Source organism: Herpailurus yagouaroundi, unplaced genomic scaffold, assembly GCF_014898765.1.
Source record: "Herpailurus yagouaroundi ecotype Mexico unplaced genomic scaffold, PumYag 28, whole genome shotgun sequence".
Taxonomy (NCBI): domain Eukaryota; kingdom Metazoa; phylum Chordata; class Mammalia; order Carnivora; family Felidae; genus Herpailurus; species Herpailurus yagouaroundi.
In genome coordinates, this window is record NW_024412376.1 from 88,733,683 (window position 1) to 88,759,420 (window position 25,738).

The following is a 25,738-nucleotide window of genomic DNA, read 5'->3' on the forward strand; positions in this document are numbered from 1 at the left end:
ATATTATATATCCCATATATGTTATATATATCCCATTATATATATATGTCATATTATAAGACAATAAAGATTTATTCTAAGATAATAAAAGATTTGTAAAATGTTATTTCAGAAAAAAAAGTGTCATTTCAGAGTCAACTGGCTTATAGAGACAAAAAAAAACACAAAAAAAAACCACCTAATTTGAGTTACTCTGATCCCTGATCTAATACTATTATTCTTCCAGAAGCCTTCATGTATTTGCAAGTTAAAAATTAAAATTATATACACACACCCAAGACTTACTTATGCATATGGTTGCCACCACTGGTGAGCATAAATTCCCATAACAAAGGTAAAGCCAAAGGATTTGAGTTTACACTCAATAGCTGTGTGAATATCTATTATCCAATATACTCTGCAGAATTTCAGTTGAGAACTATAGTTTAGCCACTTCCCTCCAGGTAAGTTACAGAGATCAAATTTCTTACATCTGTGATGCTCACCACTTGCAGTTACTGCCGATTAATAGCCTGAGATTAATTGTTGGACGTGCTGCATAATAGCTGTAGTAGAAAACATTTTAAACACAGACCCACATTGATGCATTTAACAGCTGTGTTGGTCTAACAGTTCAGATTTTCACTGTATTTTGCCATATGGTAACAAGGATCATTTTTCACTTAAAAATATTACCAAAAATTGATGCCCTACAGTAATATTACCATTCTAATTTTTAAACCGCACATTCACAGCCATGTTTGTTAGCCTCCCATTACTGTATTCTCTATGTGCCTTAAGTTTGGTTAAAATACTTAATAACATAATTTTTTTTTTATTTTAAGTTAATGCCAACCAGATCAAATGTAAATATTATAATAGGAAACCTATGGAAAATGACCTGGCAATGAACAGGCAGAATGTAAAATCTGGTTATATAAAGCCATAGGAGCCGTGAAGACTGGGACTTATTTCTGTGCACTAGATTTGGGGATTTTCCCGTATTCAAAACCAACTGATTACTACCTTCCTATCTCACCTCTTTTTCCTGTAACTCATTATTGATGTAGAATTACTCCTAAAGACAAAAAGTTGGCTGCCAATTTTGATTTTAACCTAACTGCTATAATAATCTATTACCATGATTTTATGAAGGGGGGAGGGGGACACGTAGAAATGTTCAGATATATAACAGGAAGCTAAATAAAAATCTCACCTTTTTTAATGCCAGAACATGAGACACATCCACATCAGGAAAGGCACACTGTTGCCACCAATGTGTTAGAACAATAAACAGAAAGAGTCCTTTAGTTTTTAGGTCAATTTATCACGTTTATAACCTCACTAAATTCCTTTGGCAGAACTTAAAAAGAGTAGTAGTGACCAAAATGACACATTGCACTGCGTTCATTACAATTGCCTGTGATTTTCTCCTGTGTTTTGAAAACAAAGGGGCAGGTTGGCATAGACAGTGCAATCCTCAAAATAAAACATTTCAACCAGAAGTGAACACTGCTGATTTTTACCACTACAGGTGATAACTGCACTTTTAGAAAAAAGACAATTCTACATTTCATGATCCTAGCTTTAAAAAATCCATTCCTAAAGCAATCACAACATGCCAATATAAAAAACATAAAGTTCAAAACTTCTACCAAGATGTACTTTTGTTTCCCTTTTCCTCAAGCCTGTGTCTCCTCAAGTTAAAACATTCAGATAAGATTTAAGCAACGATAAGATTTCGGCTGATGAGTTACACTAGCTACTCTGGTCCAGTAAGAAGAATTCGCTTTTCCGCCTACTGTGACTCTATAGAGCTTTGTTCCATTTATGGTAGAACTGGAGTACTGTACATATTCCTTCCATAAAAAACTTTCACGTTTCCATATGTTTAATTAACAAAATGTTTTTTTTTTTTCAACGTTTATTTATTTTTGGGACAGAGAGAGACAGAGCATGAACGGAGGAGGAGCAGAGAGAGAGGGAAACACAGAATCGGAAACAGGCTCCAGGCTCTGAGCCATCAGCCCAGAGCCTGATGCGGGGCTCGAACTCACGGACCGCGAGATCGTGACCTGGCTGAAGTCGGACGCTTAACCGACTGCGCCACCCAGGCGCCCCTAACAAAATGTTTTTAGTAGCCAGTAGCTCACATTCTCCAAACGTCTCAAGTTGTCATTTTGAAATCCATTTACTTTTAACAAGGATTTAAGGTCTCGGAACAGTAACTTTGGCTTTGTCATTCATTGAAGAATCATGACCACTTCATTTGTCTGTATTTCGTGTTTACCAATTTTGTGATCATCATTCCCACTGAAGGACATGCACAATTAACGATCATAAGGCATTACAAGCCATCAATGAATATTTAACTTGGATAGTCAAAGTTGCTTACTCTTGGTTGAACTAATAGTCCCTGTCTGTAGCACATTCTTTCTTCATTGGAGCAAAATCATAAAAACCATGAAGCTTATTGTTTGTAAAACTGATATCAAATGTTACGGGTAGAGAAATTCCTTTTAAAAAAATTAAAAGTTCATTGGTGACAAAGGCGGGAATACAAATTGGGGTTTAGTATGTTAATTACACTAAGATGGGTTATCAGATTCTTTTTAGATCATGTCTCAATTTACATTTCCAGCTTGGTTGTCCCCTATTCCTACATAAACTATTATTATAATATGAATAATAACAGATACTCCCAAAATATTAGGTATTACAGACACTGTTCTAAGTGCTTTACATGTACTTACTCATTTAGTAACCAAATCAACCCTATGGTAAGTATTACTCTTATCCCCATTTTACAGTTGAGAAAACTGAGGTACTAATAAGATACCTCATTTGAGTGGCAGAGCTAAGATACAAACACAGACATTCTGTGTCCAGAGTTAATATTCTTAACCACCGTGCTGTAGAAGAAATCAGTAGAAGCACACACACACACACACACACACACACACACACACACACACACACAAAAGAGCTGTGCATAGAGAATTTAAAAGACTCTGTTACCTAGAGGAAGGCAAGGAATGTCCCTGGGCTTCAATCTCCTCACAAGAAAAGTAAGACAGTTATACAGTATTATTTTAAGATGTATTCTAAGCCTAGTATTTATGATTCAAAAATTCACACTGTAGCATATGGCCTCTGCTTTTTATTGACATAAGCCAATAATGCATTAAGGTATTCACATTTTTCAAGGAAAATGCAAAAAGATAGTGAAAAATTACCCCCAGGCAATCAAGAGATAGTAGTAGATTGAATAAAGGAATAAGAATTTCACCTCACAAGTATCATACCTTGAGCTTCCTGGAACATTCTTAAGAAACAGTGTCCCTGGGGCTTTTCTATTCCTTTCTGGAAGGTGCCATATTATAACAATTTTCAGAAAAGAAATTAACAAATCTGGCAAGTGAACTACCTACTGTTCCTTCACAGCAATACATAAAACTCCTTTGGATTACACTTATCCAGAAATTAAAAGCTTTTTTTCATAGAGCCGACACAGCATATAATATTTTCATAGTGCCATGGAATATTTGAGATCATGAAAACACCAGTCGTATAAACGCCAATCAAAAGCACATGCCAATTGATAATACATACTTCTCCAATAAACAGTATTGCCAAACTGGCTCCATAAAATGCACTCACAAGGACGTGAGGTTGAACTGTAAATGCATTTCCATCTCATACATATTCCCTTTGTCGCCTGGCTTCATATTCGATAGCCACTTTCTCCTCATTTCCCACCTCATGACTCCCTCATTGCAAATCACTATCACAGACAGTTGTTTCATTATGTTACCTTTCCTCTGTCTTGAAAACAGTTCATCTACTTTTATAACCACTCTTTTGCTTCAATTCTTTTAAGTAACGTTTAAAAATTGCCATCCTTTGGTCAACTTCATACAGGAATAATTCTGCACAAAATAATCACTGAGCAAGCCCCCCGTTCTTCAATGTGGATAAACATCTGACATAGTCACAATTTATAACTCTTGCTATTATAAACCCAGAGATTTACTCAATGCTTCTACATAAAAGTTGTAATGAACTTCAAAGTTAATTAGCTAAACCTATAAAAATCTAACAGCATCCAAAGTAAAATGAACAAAACAAAGTTTACTGGAATCATTTTCCTAAATTCTTCACATATAAACTGCCTCAGTATGTTGACAATCAACTTCATCTTCAAAGTTCCAAACTGGACTGGATTTCATTCTTAATTACTAGAGAAAACAGAAACTTTGAATGCCTTTAAAAGCCTCCTACTATACTATCTAGAGAGCTTTTGCCCAGACAGAAAAAGTATTAAAATTACAGAGCAGTTGGAGGATGGGGACTGGGAATGTTCCGCCACTTCTGCCCTAAACTTTCCCTTCTGTGATAAAAGCCACAAAACCTGACATTAACGCAGCCCCCTGTCTGCACTGTACCGTGGGGCACTGATCTTCTTACCCCTCGTGTGCATAGACAGAAGAATGAGCAAGAAAATGTGAAGCTGCCAGTTTAGTTCTTCCAGCCAACCCACTGCAGCAGGAGAGCAGTAAATGTGACCCGCCTGTTTCAGCCTCCTGTTTCTTGCCTTCGCTCCTTTCACGGAGGCTTCTCTGCTGCCACTCTTGTCAGAGCTTCGGCAAGCCTGCCAGCAAGCCTGAGACAGGACCGTGAAAGACAAGCCTGTTACAAACTGGTTCTGTCACCACAGAGACTTCAACTGATCACCTCGTGGGGAGGACAACAAAGGGCGGTGAGGGACCCTGAGCTGGATTGTTTTCTTAAGAAAGGAGCCCCACCCGGCTGCCCGCACATGTGGGGGACCTGCTCTGCACTGGCCGAACCAGAGCCCCCCAGGTCTCGCAGGCAGTTAGGACGGGACTGCCACGCAACACACATCTCGACTTTGCTGTCATGAAATAGCGTATTTCTTGTGTCAAGGCTGTTTGTCTTGCTTACAATGTTAACTGGGAATTGCAGAAACACGGGGGAAAAAATGTTTTCTTTGGTGAAATGATACAGATATTGCAACACACGTATGGCAGTTTGCTCACCTGGCTGTTTAAAGGATGAAGCAGATGGCTTTGAATCAAGGGCACAGGTATGAAAAAAGGGTCCCATGTGAAGAGTATCTTTAATGAATATTTCAAGTTAAAATACTTCAGTTAAGCTATTCATTAATCAGCTACTTTTAAATGACTATAGTTTGACGTTTCCTATGCAGGAAAAAAGTACTGTGAACCTAACCGATCTTATTAACTGAGTTATTTGTTTTAAGATTTTAACTATAATTGTGTCTCATCGTCAACTATGAACAGTTTGTAAAATTTCACCTTCGATGACACTTTGAGTGACCTTTTTAACACTAAAACTGTTTTAAAGGCCATTTTGTTTTCTCTGACTCTGGGAACTGTCAACACTGAAAGAACAGCAAGAAATACAAATAGAATGGACAGTATGTGCAGAAAATACAATGTCACCATAGATACAAACAGAAGTAGTTATTAAATCCCATTTATCCCATTACATGATAAAGAATTTATGATTATGAAAACAGACACATTTCTTTTTTTTATTTTTTTAATGTTTACTTATTTTTGAGAGAGACAGAGACAGAGACAGAGACAAAGACAGAGTGTGAGCGGGGGAGGGGCAGAAAGAGAGAGGGAGACACAGAATCTGGAGCAGGCTCCAGGCTCTGAGCTGGCAGCACAGAGCCCAATGCAGGGCTTGAACTCACGAACCATGAGATCATGACCCAACCTGAAGTCGGAAGCTTAACGGACTGAGCCACCCAGGCACCCCAACAGAGACATATTTCAATGCTTATATCTCAGATATCATCAGAATGTGTTTACTTGGTATTTTAAGAATTATTTTCTCAGAAAAAAAATCTCTGCCATCTTCTCATTTTTAAGAGACACCCCAGCCCTCTACACACAGGAGCACCTCCCAGCACTAGCTTTCTAGGTGCCATTCAAATCTGTTCTCTAGTTCGGAAAACCAACAACTGCTCTTTTATGAATTTACAAATACTACTATCAATCCAACACCTTCAATGCACACTTTCGAGAAATAAAACATAACAGAAATATAGTACTTTTAACCATATATGTAACCTTGGGATATCCTAAATTTAAGAAACTACACATTCTGCATTTCACAGAAACCATGCAACTTACGTGCCAGGAAACTGTAAGTCGAGGGTAGTAGTCTTTCAGTATCATTTATCCACATCCCTTGGAGCGAAGAAGGGAGACTGAGGCATACTAAAATGAACAGGAGTGATCAGGAGCAGAGAGTAATATGTGGGAAAAGAAGACAAAAATCAAGCAACAGAATCTCTTGTTCAAACCTTTGCTATTCGGCTCAAAGCCACATCACGACATGGTTCCACCGCCAACTTGGAACCCAGCCTTGAGCTTTGGGAGGACGGGCGAATGGCTGAAATGTGGGACAGCTCCCACTGCCACTCCATTTCCCCAATATGAGCGGCCAAAAATGGTTCCAAGCCTAAAGAGAGAGCTCTCACCTTAGAATCCGAATTCAGTTCAAACAATTCATATCAGCGACCATTTCTTACTCTATGGTATGTGCTCGCTGAAATAAACATACTCAGGAAGTTTACAATGCCACAAAAAAAAAGCAACCTATATAATAGAGAACGGTAAAAAAGGTAGCATATTTTAAGAAGAAGTGTCCTCAAATGGAATAAAGATGGAAAATCAGGGTAAGGCATGGATTAGACTGGGCCAAAAACTGAAGGGAGAGCTGGACGCTGAAATAAGAATTGAATTTATATAGCAACAGAGGAGACGGAAAGGAAGAAATTATATGAGCAAGGATTAGAGGTAGGATTAAATATTTCATTTGTGTAATAGCACGAGAAGAAAAACCCTACTGGCGCAGACAGTTCCTATTAGCAAATGGCTGGAGAGAAACCTAGACAGAGTGGAACCGGACTGTGCAGGACTCTGAACGTAGATTATGGAGTTTAGACTATATATTACATAAATAACTAAAGCCTTTTTGAACACTGACTGGCTTGATGAAGTAAAAAAAAAAAAAAAAAAGTGTAAAATTTCAGCCTATAGGATGAGTCTCCGAACCTGAATTTCCAACTTTGTGAGAAGTGAAAATGAGAAGTGTGAGGAGAGGTTTCTATTTAGTCAAACCTTGTGGAAATACAGATTTCTTCCTTCCATTGATAATATTAAGAAATTCAAAATGTATCCCTCTTAATTCCCTCCAGTTTGCCTTTATTGTTTAATATACGCTGGCTGCATGTTTTATAAAATGCATAATTAGGTTCCAGGCAACCCGGCTCAAAAGATCTAATGAAACTCTTATAATGTAGATCAGAAATCTGGTTTAGGGAAACCACCGAGACTTGCATATGACTTAACCCACTCACATACAGTATACACCCAAGGAGGTTTCAAAGAAAGCTCTCTGAGAGAATGCTAAAAGAAAGGTATCAATTTGAAGATCTATACCCGAGAGAAGACCAAGGAAAGAGAAAAGGAGGAATACCCACATGAGTACAATTTGCACTGCTGTCAACTGTAGAATTCTTTTGTTTAAGTTTATTTATTTATTTTTGAGAGAGTGAGTGAGCAGGGGAGAGGCAGAGAGAGAGGGAAAGAGAGAATCCCAAGCAGGCTGTGTACTATCAGCACAGAGCCCAACATGGGGCACAAACGTGAGATCGTGACCTGAGCTGAAATCGAGAGTTGGACGCTTAACTGAGCCACCCAGATGCCCCTCAACTGTACAATTCTTAAACAGACCCACCCATTCTAGATTCATGTGATGCAGACAGCCTAGTTGTGCAATCTGTATAACCGTGGCCAAATCATGCAAACTCTCTTCTACAGTTTGGTCATTACCTGACTTAAGACTGTTATATAAATTACACAAGTAAATGAATATTAGTTACTGAATACGGTGCCCAGAACATAAGAGGATATCAGAAAGTGGTCAATTTCCAAAAAACTCACTAATCACTCCCCTGCCTCCTGACCAAAAAAAAAAATCCCTGTTAATAATGTTATTTAATGTAACATTTTGCCAAACTGTTCTCATCATAAACACTGTGCTCCCTTAAAACAAAAATCCAAAATATGTCTTATGTTAAATCTGGTTTTAAAAATTCAAATTATATCTGCAAAGGCAAGTTTTTAGTCAATTTACTTTTACTTAATTCATTGAATATTCATATAATTGCAGCAGAGGTATATGAATTCATTTAAAATTTTGAGATTACTGTTCTAACAGTTTCAATTTGTGACTTATTTTTACATAGAAACTACCCAAACCTCCTGATTTTTATGTATATAAACAGTTTTGAACTGAATTTGGGGAATTGGATCTGGTAAATGGGATATAAGAACATTTCTTAAAAGACAGTACCTGCCTTCAGGACACAACTGACCCTGTACGTTGAGGACAAACATACAATTAAATAATGACAATGCAGTACAGTAACTGCCTGGGGAACTGCAGGAACACGGAAAGTACAGTGGACAAAGATGAATTCTGACCAGGGGTGGGGACTGAACTTGTGGGGGAGAGGCATTCGAACGAGGTCTTCAAAGAGAAGCAGGAATTCACTGAGTGAAGGGAGGGCAAAGGAATCCTAAGCAAAGAGAAAGGGCAGTACAGAGACACACGAGTAAGAAAAAGAGCAGTGTTTGCAGAGAACGTGGGAACCTGGAAATGCCTGGAGAACAGAGACATTAGGATGGAAAAGTAGACGGCAGAGATGGGAAGGGCCCCATATCTCATACAGTGATTTCTGTCCTGTATACACGGGAAGCCATGCCTTCATTTCTGGAGGAGGTATCTTCACAGTTTATTTTTCCATTATGTGTACTGGCTACAACTGCTTCTTGCGGCTGATTACATTTCCAAAGAAAAGAGTAAAGATTTCAATGATACGATGAAAATACATCCCTTTGTATCTAAGAAAATGTAACAATATCCTCATTATTCCTGATGTGAACAATAAGGTGAGTGTTATTTTCTTTATTATTTGAATATCCCTGCTAATACTGTTTGGAAGGACATTAACTTTTTAATTAAACTTCTGTTCAAACACACAGGCACATAAAAACAAGCTATTTCCTTCTTCCTTTTGTAAGCTATAGCAATTTAGGTCCCTACCATTCCAGTGAGTTTTGCCTGAAAACATGTTTTAAACTTCTGTACTAGTTGTACCCAAACGAGAAAAGTACACTCAGAACTGTACTGGCTAAAGCATCTTACTACTCTGATTTTCAGCACATTTGCACATTGTGTGATACATTCACACAATGGTATAAAAAGTGACTCCATTATGGGGGAAAACGTGGACAATAGAACCCAAGTGTACAAAAACATTTCTCCTGACTCCGGGGTTTATAAAGACCACAACTTCGGCCGCTTTCAGGCTGCCTGCCTCCCCACCCTGTTCTCCTGTGCACATTCCACATCACTGGTCATCAACAACCCGAAGCTCCCTTCAGCTGCACAGTGAAAGACCAGCACATCATTACAAATAAACAATCCCTTCCTCCCTCCAACAAGTGACACATTATTCTGAGCACGTCTTCTCTCTGCTTTCATTGCTCTGCCAAGGTCCCCCGTGAGTGGGAAGGGGTAAAAAGAGAGAGAAAATATCCCACAACTTGTCTAAAGCATGTAGAGGATGATTTGTGTTCTTACTTACGGGATATGACTGTCACTGTTGATCTGCTTTCAGGCCTAGATTACATGTGATAAGGGCTGACCTTCTTTAAGTATTCACACATTATGCACTCATGGAGAGCAGGCAGGACACAAAAGTCCTTCAGATGTTCTGGACATCAATCAAGTGCACAGCATGGAGCCTGCCAAACTTTTCTTCCATTTACTCAGGGAGAGGAAGGGGATTGCAAGACAGACTTAATAAAGTTTAAAGCTATGCCACAGTATATTTGGGGAGACCATTGTTATCAAAAGGGTGCTGTTCGAAAAAAAATTCTCTAGAGTTACCACTAGCAACAAAAAAATTCACACACAAGTATAAGGAGACAACTAGATCTCCCTCCAGCTTTAAGATTTCAAAACTTTTGTTATAATCCAGGTTTCAATGGCTTTAGCAAGCTGCTATTTTTTTTCCTGAAATAACTGTTCATTAAGGATATATTTAAAAAATTAAAAATATAACTTTTTATGACAATCATATATAAAAAGTACCTTTTTGAGGCATTTATAAAGGTAGTAGAGGAAACACATTGCTACAAAATACTCTGAACATATCTTAATATAATTTAAGCACTAATCAACAACACAAACCATTTTTCACCTAATACAAATATGATTATTAACAGGCTAGAGCCCCAATATTACATGATAGACATGACAATATCTTCTGATACAAGCTTTCAGTTGATGGTCTTTTATTCTTGCCACTCCCAACAGCTCATTAAGGGGATTTGAGATGGCTTTTGAAAAAGAACAACTAAGTCCCCAACTGGATTCTCCTAAAACACTGTTACACTGTGTACTTGAAGGGTATAATTTGACCATCAGTACAACCAAACCCATCAAAGCAAAATGCTTTGTGGAATTTTAGAATAGAATGATATCTTAAATCTATGACAATATCATTTACTTAGTGATTGCAGAGTTCTTTTTAAAAGCTCATGTCAGACCATGAATATAACGAGGATATGCGCAGCCTGCATACAAAATAAGAAGACTAGACACAAAAAGCAATTAACTTTTTTTTCATATGAAATTTATTGTCAAATTGGATTCCATACAACACCCAGTGCTCATCCCAACAGGTGCCCTCCTCAATGCCCATCACCCACTTTCCCCTCCATCCCACTCCCCCATCAACCCTCAGTTTGTTCTCAGTTTTTAAGAGTCTCTTATGGTTTGCCTCCCTCCCTTTTTTTTCCCTTCCCCTCCCCCACGGTCTTCTGTTAAGTTTCTCAGGATCCACATAAGAGTGAAAACATATGGTATCTGTCTTTCTCTGTATGATTTATTTCACTTAGCATGACACTCTCCAGTTCCATCCACGTTGCTACAAAAGGCCATATTTTATTCCTTCTCATTGCCAAGTAGTATTCCATTGTGTATATAAACCACAATTTCAAAAAACAATTAACATTAAAGAATAAGAAGAGAACTAAAGGCAACTTGCATGATTAAAGTACCAATGAAAACTAACGCAGTGAATACGCTAACTTCTACAGTTAAAATAAAAACAAAATGAAACAAACTTCCAGACCACCCAGGACTCCAAAACCCCATATATGCATAACTCTGTCCAGTTTATTATCTGGCTTCAGTATTATTCAACTAAAGGCTAATAAGGTCAAAATTGTACCCTGGCATTAAGGAATCAGGTGATACATAGAATATGAGGTTATTCTTTACATGAATCACTACAGAGTAATTCATCACCTGATCAAATATGATTATCTCAGACAAGGAACTAAAACTGAACAGGAGGAAAATGTCTTGGCAGGAGCTGGCATTCAAGAAACTCAGGGAAGACAAATATAGTTATTTTTGGAGGGAATATGGAATGATTATGATAATACATACCACTTGGTGAGCTTTTACAGTTTGTTAGACACTACACTATGTGTCTAACATACATTACCTCATTTAATCCTCACTACCTTCCTGCGTGGTAGGCGATATTGTTCCCATTTACAGATAAATATATACTGCATGTGCCTGAGCCAAAAAGGTATGAAACTCGCTAAGTCTTGATAGGATCAGACACCAGTACTTCACTAGCTAGCACCCACATGTTTTTGCTCTGAAAGAAATGACTAGGGCAGAAATAGTCCATTCAGTAGATGGAGGCCTCAGAGGCTCGGGGGGGGCGGGGGTGGCTGATGAGATTCACTCAGGGAACATAACTGCCAGAAATTCTGAGCACTGGAGCAAAAGAAGGATCAGATACCCTGAATCCCAAACCCGTGGCTTCAGAGGAAGGAACACCAGACAGTCTGGAAGCCACAGCAACGTATTTAGTGGTCAGCAGTTTCAGTTCCAATGAGATGGACCTCTCCTTTAGAACATGTATATTCTTTATTGATAAGAATAATGATAATCACAAGTAAAACAGATATATTATCGTCAATTTAAAGCACTGTCTTGTAGGCATTCTTTTTAACTCTTGCAGCAGCCCTTCAATGCATGTATTATCAACCGTATTTTACAAGTGATGTTATGAAGATGACTTGAGGTGCCTTGGGACTAAGGAAGGACGTTTTATTTCCCTTGAGCTCCCTGTGCCTCAGGAGATAAGAGTGAGGCAACTGTGCAGCCTCAGAAAGAAAAAGTCGATGTGTGAAGTCACCAGAACCACATGATGTGGTCCTCTCCTTGTCAGATGAGTCTGAGTCTGTTTCCACAAAAGAGGCTATTTTCTTCACACCATGAGAAGGCAGTTCCAGAAGATCTACTCTGCCCCATTTATAAGCAACTATGTGAGAAAGGAGTTTTGTTGTCTGTTTAAATAACTACAGATACACCCTAGTAATGTAATTATTAAGACTGTGACCGTGAACTCCTCAGAATTAGAGTCACACACTATGAAAATCATGAACCACGGAAGCTACCAACCTGACTTACCCAAGGATCTATCCCAAAGGTGTTTGAAGGATATTTTCTTCTTTATCAAACTAGAGCTAAAGCATTCCTGAGCGGAAAATCAAAATCTCTAATAACTATCTGAAATAGCCACTATTCATACTAGCCACTATAAAAAATCAATTTCTTAAAAAGGATTACTATTACTCTTATTTCATCCTAAAGTCAACTATACCCTAAATTCATCCAAATCCAACTTGAAGTGATATTAAATAAGTAAATGGAAAATAAATTTCAAATAGAAATGATAACATCAATAATTTTTTGTGTGTATGTTTCCTCGTAACTCCCTCTGAATACACTTTAGAAATGAGGAAGGTACACATTAGTATACACCTAAAAGAAACATAAAAAGAGTTAAAGTATAGCTCTTATTTAAACACTTGAATAGTCTATGCGTAAGTGAATACATCATATGAAGATAGCTCTTAGAAAATCTATTTTCCACTCTTTGGAAAATAACTATGTATAGGAGGAATCAAATGAGAAAAAGTTTCTTAAAGTAAAAGAGAAGACATTCATAACAGAAAAACAGTTTGCTTTTACTTAGCATATACTAGCTTTTCCATAGAAAACTTCAACAATAGTGTTGCCAGTATAGGATTTACATACTGAGTAGATTTTGCTCTTGATTTTTAAAAAGTTGATGCTAGGAAAACTACAAAGATTACAGAAAGCCAATTTCTTACTTAATGTGACATCTAAAATCTATGTGCATGTGAAAGTATTTTTAATAAAAGAAAAAATAATGCCATGATATTCAGTTTAGATTCATGACACGTTAAACCTTTCCTCTCTTCTACCAGCCAGAAGTCAACTGTGTATATTGAAATATTTTCCTAATGACAGATGGTTGATACCAAAAGGGTGCCTGAAACATACTGTTTATATGTGTGTGTGTGTGTGTGTGTGTGTGTGTGTGTGTGTGTGTGTATTTCCCTTCTCTTCCTTCACCTGTCCCCAGATATAAAGCACAGCTGCTTAGTGTTTTAATTTTTTTATGAGAAGCAGCAGTTTTTGATAATCTCAGGAAGCCCTTTATAACAGACTTCATACATGGAGAATTTTCACAAGGCAAAGGGTTGGTGTGAATGTCCACACAACTAGTTTGTAAAAATAAATAAATACAATGAAACTCCACATATAGACACTGTTTTATCAGCAAATGTCACAGTACAGCGAAATCAGACTGTACTCTTACTGAAACACTTTCCTTCTGTGTGATCTAGAGTGTTACAGCAAAATCAGAGGATACTAAATGTGCATGACATGACAGAAGATGCTTAAATTATGGAAGTAAAGAGGATGAGCTTTAGTGATCACAGAAGATAAAACCAATGACATATTTAGACACAGAAACAATTCTCTACTAGTCCAACAGAAATATATGAAATTGTAACACTCTTCCTGTGTAACATAAAAAGCCTTAGTTACAGAGGCATTCTTTCATCTGATCATCTCATTCTACATGTCTTATTATAGTCACCCCTTATTATAGTAGTTAGGTCTGCAACTACCAAATACCCTGAAAAGTGAAAAATTTGAGCAAATTGTGAGTTACCTTAAGGATTATGCCAAATGAAACATTCAAATTCAACCTTAACCAAAATTACAAAACTTATGCTTATCCAGATGACTTAAAGCTCATTAAGAGGACCAATCAGCAGGGCACCTGGGTGGCTCAGTTGGTTGAGCAGCCGACTTCGGCTCAGGTCACGATCTCACTGTTCCTGAGTTCGAGCCCCATGTCAGGCTCTGTGCTGACAGCTCAGAGCCTGGAGCCTGTTTCAGATTCTATATCTCCCTCTCTGTCTCTGCCCCTCCCCCATTCATGCTCGCTCGCACTCTCTCTCTCTCTCAAGTAAATTTTTTTTAATTTTAATAAAAAAAAACAGGACCAATCGGATTCAAAGAGTCACCATCATTTTTACCCTGAGGTCTCCCAAAAGTTTATAGTGGAAGCACTTCAAAGTCCTCAATACATCTCATGAGCACCTCTACCAAAGATGTGTAGGAAAAAGGAAGAGAGAGGAAGTTCAAAAGAAGTAGGTACTCTTTTAGAAACACTTGTTTAAAAAAAAGATTTTCAATTTTTTGTTAAAATGGTATATATATATATATATATATATATATATATATATATATATAATCAGAAATTGGCAACACCAAATGTTTACATCACTCTAGGAATTTAGGCAAAAAAAAGTTATAAAATTATTCATGATACTTTACCTTCTGCCCCTTGAATAAAAAAAAATCCTGCTTCACTTTACACTGGTTATAGAACATTATCCCTTTTTGTGAGTTTCTACGTTATCTCTCTCTGAAGTTGATACAAATAGAAATAGCTTGTGCAAAGTAAGCTTGAAGTTTTTCTGAACTGTGTAAGAACCTGTAGATTACCTCATTTTAGTAATCTATAGAAAATATCAAAGAGCTATCAAACCTAGAGTAGGTTCTTATGATGTCCTTACAAAGTCCTTACAGTAGTTTATAATTCTTAGTGTTCCTTTAAGAACTGGCTTCTAATTATCTCATTGGGCTGTTCTCCTTCTATTCTCCCGTGTCCTCATCCTGTTCCTCAACCATGCCTCACGTGTTCCAGGTCAGAGCTTTGTATCTCCTATTCGTCTGCCTAAAATATTCTTCCCTTACATATCCTCCTTCATCTCCTTTTAGACCTGTCTCAAGTCTCAGCTCAGTGAAGCCTACCCTGCTGCTCTATTTACCACCACAACCACCCTACCTGACCTGAATGGACATCCATTTCCCACCATTCTAATGAGCTGTTTCTTGCGAAGTTTAATAAATCCAGTCAATTTTTCTTGCTCTGCTTTTTTACCCCCACAGCACTTATCACCTTCTAACTACTTATAATTAACTTATTTACTATGTTCATTAACAACCTGGTGCCCCTCCTCCCTGCAGAACATAAAGATCCCAAGGGCACTGACCTTTGTCCATTTTGCTGACTTCCATACTCCAAGCATTTAAAACAGTTACTATGTAGTAGGTGTTCAATAAATCTTTTTTTGAAAGTTCCTTTCACAAGTCCTATCTTTCTCTTCCGAAAGCAACTGACCCTTGATGTCACCAATTATTGTCATCCCAGTTACATCTTCCTTGTAAATCTCCAGCTGCCCTCTGGATTCTACCCCCAGCATTCTAATAAAATTCTTCTTTCAAAGGTCAACAAATTCAAAGAAACGTTCTTAGCCTTCATTCATTCCATCCTAAGCAACACTGAGCACTGAAGCCACTCCCTTCTTAAGGGCCTCATTCAGTTAGAAGTAAACTGAATAAATACACTTTACTAGGAACTCCCTGGAAGCTTTTCTTTTGGTTTTCATGATGAGGGCCTATGCATCCAAGTTTCTTCCTCTTGTGTTCCCACAAATATAGGTGATGATTCTTCCCCAAAGATCTCTTCTTCAAACATGTTCCCTTATAATGTCAGGGCTTCAGCTAATACCACTTTGACTACCAAGCTAAATCTTTTTCTGAACCTCCACCCCATATTTCCAACTGCCACTGCCTGTTTAACTATTACTATGTCCTACAGCAGTGCAAATCTTGCCTCTCTCAACTCTGCAGATATTACAATACTTTGCAGCCAACTAGCCTTAACCCCTTCTCACTTCCTGTATATTGGCACTTCCCATTTGTTTGAGGCAGAATTCTCCAAAACAGAAGTTTAAAAACTCAGATTTTCACTTTCTTTGCCCATCCTGTAGCAAGGACACGGGTATGTGATTGAAGCCCTCCCAACAGCTATACCTGTCCCAGACTTTACATGGAGCGAAGGACCTCAGGGCATTCACTGTGACCAGTGATGGGAGCAGGGGTAGCCACATGGCCAGTACTAGTGGCAACATCCAGATCCAGTATTGATGGGAACAGCCTAAGTCAGCAACTACCCTAAAGTGTGGTGGCAATGGTGTCCTTATTACAGGATAAATCCTAAGATGAAATTTTAATTATTGTTCTGGGCTGTGTCTGTTCAAGACCTGGTTCCCATATCTTCCCGGAGCGATATTTGCTATGAACTAGCAAATAGCCCCTTAATAACTGTGTTTTCTACATAAATGAATCACAATTGGTTTCTGTTGCTTTCAAATGAGAAATCTGGATGACTATACCCAGCAAGACCCAACTGGTCCTCTCAGAAGAAATAACTATTTTCTCCTCTAAATGTCCACAGCATTTTATCAGTATTACTTCTGTGACATTTATTCTTTCCCCTGTATTTGAATTATTTATGCATGCTATCATCCCCACTACATGTTACATTTCCTTGAGGTAAGGTGCCTGTCATTTATCTTTGTCCATGCTTTTAACACTTGCTTTCTTGTCCGTTTCAGCTGTCCTTCAAAAACAAACAAAAATATTGCAGGCATGTTCTTTCTGGCTGAGGGATGTGCGTGACATTCCTCTTTCTTTGCTCTTAATCTGACAGTGTCCCACCATTCTATTCCTCCATGACTTTTAGAAGGTCTCTAGTGTCTCCCCAAGATTCTTTTAGGTCATTCCTTCATCTCTATGTGGAAAGGTCCCCCTTTTTCTTTGCTTCAGCAGCACTATAGATCATCACTGAGGTTAACAAGACCATTCAATGGGGAAAGGATGGTATTTCAACAAATGGTGTTAAGAAAACCGGGTATCCACGTTTTTAAAAAAAATGGACCCTTACTTTACAATATATACAACAATGAACTCAAAATGGATAAAAAACCTAAATGTAAGAACTAAAACCATAAAACTCTTACAAACAAACACACATTGAAAAGAAGCTTTATGTTATTGCATTTAGTAGTGATTTATTGGATATGACACCAAAAGTACAGGCAATAAATCAAGGAGATAAATTGGGTCACATCAAAATTTAAAACTTGTATGCAAAGTATTCAACCAACAACATGAAAAGGCAATCTCTGAAATGAGAGAAAATTTGCAAATCATAAACCTAATAAGGGATTATCCAGAATATATAAAGAATAGCTTTAACTAGACAACTACAAAAACAAACAACCCAATTAAGAAATAGACAAAGGACATGAACAGACCTTTCTTCAAAGAACATATACAAAAGGCCAATAAGACATGAAAAGACACTCAAAATCAATTATCCACTAGGGAAATACAAATCAAAATCACGAGACATCATCTCACACCCAGTTGGATGACTACTACCAAAACAACAACAACATCAAGTATTGGCAAGGTTGTGGAGAAATTGAAACTTTGTGCACCGTTGGTGGGAAGGTAAAAGGATACAGCTGCTATGGAGAACAGTAGGAAGTCTACTCAAAAGATTAAAAATAGAATTACCATGTAATCTAGCAATTCTACTTCTGGGTATATGTCCAAATGAATTGAAAGCACGGTTTTGAAAAAATATTTACACTCTCATGTGCACAGCAACATTATTCACAATAGCCAACAGCTGGGAGCAACTCAAATGTTCTTCAAAAGATGAAAGGATAAACAAAATGTGGTATATACATACAATGAAATATTAGTCAGCCTTGAATAGGAAGGAAATTCTGATACATACTATAAAATGGATGAATCTTAAAGCCATTATGCTAAATGAATTAAGTCAGTAACAAAAAAATAAGTATTGTTGTGATATTCTTATGTTGAAGCCATAACCCCCAATGTGATGACATTTGGAAGTGGGGCCTTTGGAAGATAATTAGGTTTAGATGAAGTCATGAGGCCATAAAATGCTGTCTCCAAAATGGGATTAGTGGCCTCACAAGAAGAGAAAAAGAGGAGAAGAGTGAGTTCTCTTATGTTCTCTTTTTCATCTGCCATGTAAGGATAGTAAGAAGGCAGCTGTCTACCAGTTAGGAAGAGAGCCCTCACCAGAAATTAAATCTTCCTGCACCCAGATCTTGGACTTTCTGGTCTCCTGAACTCTGTAAAATAAATGGCCATATTGAAGCCATTCAGTCTACTGTATTATTATAGCTGTCTCAGCAGACTATGAGTTTCAAATTGCAAAGACGAAGAGGTCTAGAGATTGACTGGCCAACAATGTGAATGTACTTAAAACTACTGAACTGTAACACTTAAAAATGATTAAAACAATTAAGTTTTGTGTTGTGTATAGTTTCTCACAATTAAAGTTTCTTGTAAGAATTGTGTTTTGCTTAAAAAACAATAAGACCTTTGTGCAAACCAGGCTTCAAGGATACCATATCCCAGCATGGACAAATCAGAGTTGGTTTCTTATTCCTGCCCCATTCCCATCCACTCCCATGCTCTCAGTGTGATTAGCTGCTCAAAATCCTGCAAGTGCCCCATAACATCCTCTGTGTATGATCCAAGCACCTGGGAACAGAAGCATCTTCCCCACCTAATTTTCGAATTCCATCTCTTGCCACCATTCTCCATGCATTCCATGTTCCAGACATAACTCTCCACTTCCAACTACAATCCTCTTATATGCCATCTTTTGTCTCAGCTCTCTTCAGTTCAATAAAACCTCATTGAACAAGACCCATGTGCTGAGTACTATGAGACAAGATACATTAAGAAAATGCTTCTATTATCAAGAACGTAAAAGTCTAGGGGAAGGACACTCATAAAGAGAGTGTTATATACTTTAGCACTGACACATAGTTAAATGTTGATAAATGTATATATGTATGAATGTTGATAAATATATATATGTATACTTTACATGCATACTTCTTCAATTCTGCTTCTTAAATTTCTTTCATATTTTCAAAAGTTTTCAAATCAATGCACAATGCTTGGATATTTTTAACTTCATATTAATAAGTTCAATTTTTCTTAATATTTGGTCTATAAATGGATTTCCTAAAGTAGAAATAATGGATATCTAGTATCTTTTTACATAAAAACACAATTTTGGAAGCACAGATTTACTACCAAGCAGTAGGTCTTCAAATTTTTTTTAAAGGTTAGGACTATGATGAGTTTCCTTGAGAGTACAGATAACATTTTTACAGCAAAGGGGAAAAACGGCAGGTACATTTCTTAATAGCCCATTTACCATTTTAAAACTTAGGTAATTTTGCTTCTTTTATGGTTTCATAATTAAAGTTTCTCCTGCCATTTAGAGTAAACACAATTCCAGCCATGGGAGACAAGAATGACCAGTTCAAGTTCAAGGGTTCACTGCACATGAATATCCATAAATGCCCTTGACAGTCTTGGTGGTATAATGAACCTTGCAATTACTCAGCAGGCCATCACCACAATACATGAACATAATGCCTCCAACGTCAAACGACAAAACATTATACAAATAAAACCAACCAACTGTTATAGTTCACATAGGGCTTTTGGAAACTAATTAAATTGCAACAGTTCCTCTTAAATCTTTTTCAGTTTGCAGGGAGTTTTGGTTTACTGAGCTATGTTTATGGCAAATAATTAATAGAAAAAGGTGTTGGCATTATATACAATTGGGAGATGCCAATTAGCAAAACCCTCCTTCAAAATGACACCAGTTAATTCCAGCATGAGCCCTCAGAGGGAAATAGCCTTTCTCTTAAACAAATGCTAGTGCCTCATTGTCTTTGGGAATGTCTCCAATCATCCTATATATAACCTCCTGGGGTAAATGCTTCTGGCCCTGCTTTCCTATTGCCTCTGCAGTGAAGAAATGATCTTCATTAAGTTAGTTCATTTGAATAATAGTGTGCTTTCCTTTCCTCTGGTGGCTCTCCAACTGTGGAAAGTTTGTCTCTGCAAGACAATCTCTGACACAGTAAAAAGTACCATGAAGTAAAAAGTAATACACAGATAAAAGATCTAATTATTAGCACCCCTAATAAAAAGCATAGAACATACTAGACAATATATGTGTATGTGCACATAAAGCAGGCATCTCATTACCAATTTAATTATATGAGCAGTCTGGGAATGAAAGTACAAGACAAAGTGAAAATATGTACATTCTATTTATGGTAATTATTTTAACTCAGGTTTCCCCAATATATAAGCTGATGACCGCTGATGTTAAAGTACACTGGAATAAAGATAAGTAAGTTCATGATGTTTAACTTGGTAAATAGCTACCCTGTGCTAGTTTCATCACAAAGGGTTTATTGTTATTCCAGACATCTTCAGAATAGGCTTGACATGATGGTTCAGCATTTATCATTCAGTTCAAAGGAAATATGAATACTAAAGCAAGCTGGGTTTCCCCCTCAGAATCACATACTGAGGAAAAAGCAGGTAAGATTTGGTCATGAGAAATGGAGAAATTTTGTTTTTGTTTTTTTTCCCTCCTCTGTTTTTAATCCGATAACTTCAGATAACTAAATTAGCATTTAGGACTCCAATAAATTAACCCATGAATCAAATGGTATTTCTACTTCTAACTTTATTTTTGATTTTTTAACAAAGCAAAACATTAAAAAGTAAGTTAACCGGAAAACAGATTTTTCTGGTCTTAGAAACAAATATTTCTTTTTATGTTTTACAAACAAATCAAGCTGATCTTCTGACCTTAAAAAAGTCCTGCTCTTTTTTTAATTGGCCACAGAAAAAGAAGCAGGAACCTGAACTACTGGAAAACTTTAAGTATTAAGAAAAATCTGACATCCATATTTAAAAAGTACAGACTTTTTTTAGATCTATAACTACGGTACACTGTACTAGATTTTAGACAAATGAGATTCAGAATAATTCTGATAATTACCATTTTTCTTTAAAATAATACAGACATTCTGGGGAAAACTCCTAATGTTATCTAACAGTTACATGAACATTAAAGGGAAATTTTTTCAGGAAAACAAAAAATCCTCATAACGATACTGAGAACATCAGACATAAAATACTTAGAGTAAGAGTTGGTGAGAAATCATGCTTAAAGCAGACAGAGTCAGTATGAACAGAAAATTACTTTGTAACTTGATAAAGGTACAGTTTCACAACTGTGTTCTGAAGTCCATACTTTTCTGTAATATTAGGATTGTTCCTAATATTATAATTTAAGTCTGAATTTCTGATTAAAATTACAGAATCAAATAGGTCATCTATATGACGAAAATGTTACACAAGATTCATATATTTACCTCCATATAATACATACAGTTATGTTCTATAAAATGAGCTAAGATATGCCATACATAATGACTATACAAGGCACATAAAAATGCAATCATAAATCTGTGCTGGTTATAATAAAACCTAAACAAATATTTAACAATTGTGTCTGCTATCTTAAAACAGGTTATTAAGACTGCTTCAAAATCACAGCAGAAATTTGAGCAGTTTCCTTTCTCTTGATAAACCATGGTAAACCAAGATACTAAAAGACCATTCCAGTGAGCTGAGATTTTGATTATAGTTCTACAACAGATATTTAAAAAGTGATTCCTAATGAAGACAGCATTTCTGAACATCACTTTGAAATTTAAAAATCCACTCCGAAATTCATCCCACTTCCTCTCCTCTGATTAAGTGGATTTGAACCCACTGAAGAAGCAACTTCTGGAAACAATTAATATGCATAATGCAGAGCGTATCAGGATACCTCACACTTGCACAAAAATGAATGAATGAATCAATGAAGGAAAGCAACCAAGCCAGTCAGTAAGGCAAGCAATTAACCATTTTTAATCCTTACAAGAAATATTTTCTGTTCCCAAATCATTAAGCCTTTCTTAATTCCTCTCTCTCTCTCTCAGGTCTCATATCCATTTCATTATATCATGACCTGGAAGTACCATATCCAAAATATATCCCAAATAGAACCACTCTCACCACTACCATTGCAAAAACTCTAGACCCAGTTGCCATCACGTATCTTGCAGAAAGCTGTGTAACAGTTTCCTCTTTAACTCACTGATTCCACTATGTCCTGCCACAAACTGAGCTCTCCAATCAGCAACCAAAGTGACATCTACGGAGGTGTAAATCACATATTACTTCTCTGCTTAAAACTTCCAGTTATAAACAAAACCATACTCATTACTATGGCTTTCATAATTTGGCCTCTGCCTCTTTTTTGACCTCACTTCCTTATCTTTTTCCCCTTTTTCCAAAATGTGCCCTGAATGCTGGTTTTCTGTCTATCCCTCAAACACACCACTAATTTCCTTTGACAGTCCTTATACCTGTTCCTCTATCTTATTCCCATTATTTAGATTTCAGTTCCATGACCATTCTAAGAAAAGTAACCACCAACTTTTCTAACTCATTTTTTCTTCAGATCATTTCTTTCTATCTAATTGGATAATCTTTCTCTACATATTGATGTATTTATTGTCTACCTCCTCTTGAATGTGGATACTTTGAAAGCAGATATTTTGTTATGCTCAGTTGCAATGTCCAAAGCATCTATAACTATGCCTAGAACACATGAGGCACAGTCGACATTTATGGAATGAACAAAGGAAGCTGGATTATCTGTGTTCATATTGTATTCACAGATACAATAAACCCTTGTGTTCTGGAATGTCTTGGACCACAGACTGAGTAACCAGGCAGGCAACCTTCATAGCAGCAGAAACAGTGGGTTACAGAGGAAGGAGGCCAATGGGATACCCCTCTCCCATTACCATGAGGCTTCTTAAGCATTCCCTCACACTGACCTGAGAAAGAGATGGTTGGTAGAATCCTAGGAGTGGGAGAAACCTCAAAAGGCTGAGACATTCACCCAGCAGATAAAATTTTCATCTGAAATGTATAAAATATTTTTAATTGTCAAGATCAATCATCTTTCATCATCAAAAAGAAAAAGAAAGTTTTCTAAAAGCAAGATGGATAAGTTGGACCCTGAATAACCAAAGCAATCTTGAAAAAGAAAACCAAAGCAGGAGGCATCACAATCCCAGACATCAAGCTGTACTACAAAGCTGTAATCATCAACACAGTATGGTATTGGCACAGGAACAGACACTCAGGTCAATGGAACAGAACAGAGAACCCAGAAACGGACCCACAAACATATGGCCAACTAATCTTTGACAAAGCACAAAAGAATATCCAATGGAATAAAGACAGTCTCTTCAACAAGTGGTGCTGGGAAAACTGGACAGCGACATGCAGAAGAATGAACCTGGACCACTTTCTTACACCATACATAAAAATAAACTCAAAATGGATGAAAGACCTCAATGTAAGACAGGAAGCCATGAAAATCCTTGAGGAGAAAGCAGGCAAAAACCTCTTTGATCTTGCCCGCAGCAACTTCTTACTCAACATGTCTCCAGAGGCAAGGGAAACAAAAGCAAAAATGAACTACTGGGACCTCATCAAAATAAGTTTCTGCACAGTGAAGAAAACAATCAGCAAAACTAAAAGGCAACCGACAGAATGGGAGAAGATATTTGCAAATGACATATCAGATAAAGGATTAGTATCCTGAATCTATAAGAACTTATCAAAATCAACCCCCAAAAAACAAATAATCCAGTGAGGAAATGGGCAAAAGACATGAATACACAATTCTCCGAAGAAGACATCCAGATGGCTAACCGACACATGAAAAGATGCTCAACATCACTCATCATCAGGGAAATATAACTCAAAACCACGATGAGATACCACCTCACACCTCTCAGAATGGCTAACATTAACAACTCAGGCAACAACAGATGTTGGCGAGGTTGTGGAGAAAGAGGATCTCTTTGCATTGTTGGTGGGAATGCAAGCTGGTGCAGCCACTCTGGAAAACAGTATGGAGGTTCCCCAAAAAACTGAAAATAGAACTACCTAAGACCCAGCAATTGCACTACTAGGCATTTATCCAAGGGATACAGGTGTGCTATTTTGAAGGGACACATGCACTCCCATGTAATAAACATAGCAGCACTATCCACAATAGCCAAAGTATGGAAAGAGCCCACATGTCCATCGATGGATGAATGGATAAAGAAGATGTGATACACACACACACACACACACACACACACACACACAATGGAGTATTACCTGGCAATCAAAAAGAATGAAATCTTGCCATTTACAACTACATGGATGGAACTGGAGGGTATTATGCTGAGTGAAATTAGTCAGAGAAAGACAAAAATCATGACTTCACTCATGTGAGGACTTTAAGAGACAAAATAGATGAACATAAGGGAAGGGAAACAAAAATAATATAAAAACAGGGAGGGGGACAAAACAGAAGACACTCATAAATACGGAGAACTGAGGGTTGCTGGAGGGGTTGTGGGAGGCTAAATGGGTAAGGGGCATTAAGGAATCTACTCCTGAAATCATTGTTTCACTATATGCTAACTAATTTGGATGTAAATTTTAAAAAATAAAAAATAAAAATTTAAAAAAGATGGATACATTGTTACATATTCCTTAATTACAGAAAAAATATGCAGTATGCAAATATGGACTCTAAAATATTAGCTACTAAGAATCATTATTATTCAAGTAGCTAAGAGTGTTGGCCCCGTGGGCTAAATTATAGACAGTTTCAGCAATTCTGAATTCAACAGTACTATTAATAAGTTGTGTCATTTTGCTGGATTTTAAAATAGAATTTTTAGTATGGTCTGAGGGAAAGTGCCTCAGATTAAGGGTCACAGATTTCCCCCCTCCTGCGATTAACGCTGCTTGTATTGGTTCTTGCCATAAAATGGAAATCCCCTTATGCCACACAATATTGTCCCACTGAATAAATGACATATCACATGTGAAAGATACTGCACAAAATTAAAGTCCTTACATTAGAACCTGTTGTAAATATACTTCTCATTCATGTGTATAAACATGCATCTATTACAGTACATTTTGTGGGAAAGGTCTGTTTCATTTACGGCCTATGTTTCAAAGCCAGGGAACCCAAAAATGTATTACACAAATGCATAGAGACACACTTTAAAAGAAGTAAGTGTTGAAGGTTGCCATCACTGCTTCTAGAACTGAAGTTAAGTTCAAGGGTCTCTGACATAAGAGCTGGAAAGAACATATAAATTTAAAACATTTTACCATACTAGAAGTTTTGCTGGCAGTCATATGCTGTATAGGAGAAGGCAGAGGTCTCTAAGGAGAGAGAAGAAAGAGTATGGAGGAAAGTTTTGGGTGTGTGTGTGTGTATTTAAACGGAAACATGGTAGGTTTCATTTATTTTGAGCCCTATGGGCTTTTCATTGGAAATGGGTAATAT

General features: G+C 37.2%; 1 protein-coding gene across 13 annotated transcripts in view; it reads right to left on the reverse strand.

The window, feature by feature from the left end:
• The window catches only part of BMPR1B (bone morphogenetic protein receptor type 1B), a 414,391-nt gene that overhangs the window by 99,322 nt on the left and 289,331 nt on the right, over nucleotides 1–25,738 (reverse strand). Inside the window, exons 1-2 of one of the 13 annotated variants that reach the window (XM_040478008.1) lie at nucleotides 6,168–6,475; nucleotides 4,447–4,642 (exon numbers count right to left, since the gene is read on the reverse strand). The exons of 7 other annotated variants lie outside the window; for them this stretch is intronic. In XM_040478008.1, coding sequence (XP_040333942.1) covers nucleotides 4,447–4,642; nucleotides 6,168–6,212 — 241 coding nt within the window. In that variant the 5' untranslated portion in view covers nucleotides 6,213–6,475. Of the gene's footprint in view, nucleotides 1–4,446; nucleotides 4,643–6,167; nucleotides 6,480–23,204; nucleotides 23,265–25,738 lie in introns of those variants that run through there. 5 more of the 13 variants (XM_040478161.1, XM_040478016.1, XM_040478129.1 and 2 more) reach the window with 5 other exon arrangements.